This window comes from Buceros rhinoceros, unplaced genomic scaffold (assembly GCF_000710305.1).
Source record: "Buceros rhinoceros silvestris isolate BGI_N320 unplaced genomic scaffold, ASM71030v1 scaffold16522, whole genome shotgun sequence".
Taxonomy (NCBI): domain Eukaryota; kingdom Metazoa; phylum Chordata; class Aves; order Bucerotiformes; family Bucerotidae; genus Buceros; species Buceros rhinoceros.
Genome location: NW_010399614.1, coordinates 9,102 through 10,985, shown reverse-complemented (window position 1 = coordinate 10,985; position 1,884 = coordinate 9,102). Strand labels below are relative to the sequence as shown.

General features: G+C 58.7%; 1 protein-coding gene across 1 annotated transcript in view; it reads right to left on the bottom strand.

Annotated features, from left to right (window-relative positions):
- Positions 1–1,420: 1,420 nt before the first annotated feature.
- Positions 1,421–1,884, bottom strand: part of KIF3C (kinesin family member 3C) — a gene marked incomplete at its 5' end in the record, with an annotated part of 9,561 nt that continues 9,097 nt past the window's right edge. Inside the window, one exon of the mRNA XM_010131560.1 lies at positions 1,421–1,514. Within this exon, the coding sequence (XP_010129862.1) occupies positions 1,421–1,514 (94 nt within the window). The remainder of the gene's footprint in view (positions 1,515–1,884) is intronic.

The following is a 1,884-nucleotide window of genomic DNA, read 5'->3' as shown; positions in this document are numbered from 1 at the left end:
CGGGGTGGGTCCCTCATTCATCAGGATCTTGGCAAACGGGTCTCCCCAACTCCGCACATCTGGAAGCCATCCCAGGATACCACAGCTGCTGGCCTGGCACTGCAGGAAGGGCTTTCAGCAAGGACTCACCTTTCCTTGACTGAATTGCTCAAAGTTGAGTCACTCGGGAACACCGAGCGATGTCCTGGTGCCTACGAGCGCTGCTGCTGGGATGGGTTTCAGATCACTGGAGTGGCCTATGGCTCGCCCCTCTACCCATCACCCGCTTCATGTCCCCCCTTCCACAACCCATGCAATCACCAGCAAATTCCTCCCAGCTATGAGGCGACCTCAGCATGGTATTAGCCCGCCCGGAGGAGAGCAACGCTGACATCACTTCTCTGGGCACCACCTCCTTGTCCTGCCTTTCTTCACAGCCTTTAGTTGCCGGGCGGGTGGACACTCGCCTCTGGTGTCACTGGGGTAGCTTTGCTTCCAGACTACGAGTGTCTTTGGAGGGGTGGGTGGAAGGGGACGGAGATTTCCATCTCTTGTTGTTGCTGTAAGGAGTTAAACACCCACTGAGGCAGGATGGGAGCAAGCGGGATGTCAGGGAACCAGAAAGGACAGGTCCAGCCATCTCCAGAGCGTGGCATAGGTGAACAAAGTGCCGGCACCACTGGGACTGACTTGGCTTGGTCAATGTGCACCCCTTGCTGTGGATGGAGCTGGGGTTCCTGGAGTGACAGCCAGACCCAGAAGTCACTGAGATGTCATTGCTGCCACCAGTGTCGATGCAGGCTGGTCCCTCCGCACCTCTCACAAACCCAGCGCAAGGTGCTGTCACCACAAAATCTCCAATACCTTGTAGAAACAGCCCAATTCCCTGGGATCCAGCAAAGCAAATGCAGCACGAGTCCAGGGCTGCCTCACCTCCCGCCAAAGCCACTGGAGATGGGCATGTGCCCTCTCCTGCCTGCTCCGCGGAGCATGATGGTGAGCAGTTCACTGGTGGTGGCCACCTTGGTGGTGTCCCCATGCCCCAGCCCCGCGCAGGGGCTGCGGTGGTGTGTGGAAGGCTGGAAGCTGAGCGTAGCCGAGGAGCGGCCAGTGTGGTGCACGCTGCCAGCCCTGGATGTCCTCCAGTCCAAACGTGCCTCCTGACTCTGCGCATCAACCACTCCATAAATAAATACGTTAAATAAATAAAGTGACAGATCCGGGTCGGGGAGAGGGGGCAGAAGGAAGGAGGGGGCAGCTCCCCTCGCCCCGGGGGCTGCTTGTGAGCGTCTCACACAAACACACTCGCACACAAAGTAGCTGAAGACAAAGACGAACTGGGACCAGTGGAGATGCTGCTGGCCGAGGCCCCTTCCTCGGCCGTTGGCGGGGCACAGTCCTCACTGTGAGGTGGTGTGGGGGACAAGGGATGTCCAGGATGTCACTCTTGAGCTGGCATTGTGGCGGCACGCGGGGAGCTGGAGGTGAGGGAGACATGCGTGGTTGAGGACGGCAGTGACCGTGGTGACTGGCACCTGGGAGGGGAGACCAACAGAGAAAACTCGGTTTCCTCCTCCTTCTCCTTCCCCTCCTCCTTCTCCTTCTCCTTCCCCTCCTCCTTCTCCTTCTCCTTCCCCTTCCTCTTCCCCTTCCCCTGCCTCCAGCTTTCCCTGAAATCCAGCATTTTCTGCGTCATTTGCTGTGGTGGCAGCACCAAAGGACATCCAGCGCTGGGCAGGATGATGCCTGTGTTCTGCCATCTGGGACACACGTCTATCACAGAATCACAGACTGGTTTGTGTGGGAAGGGACCTTCCAAGCTCACCCAGTCCAACCCCCTGCAGGGAGCAGGGACATCTGCAACTGGAGCAGGTTGAGCAGAGCCCCAAGGGACAACCTGACCTC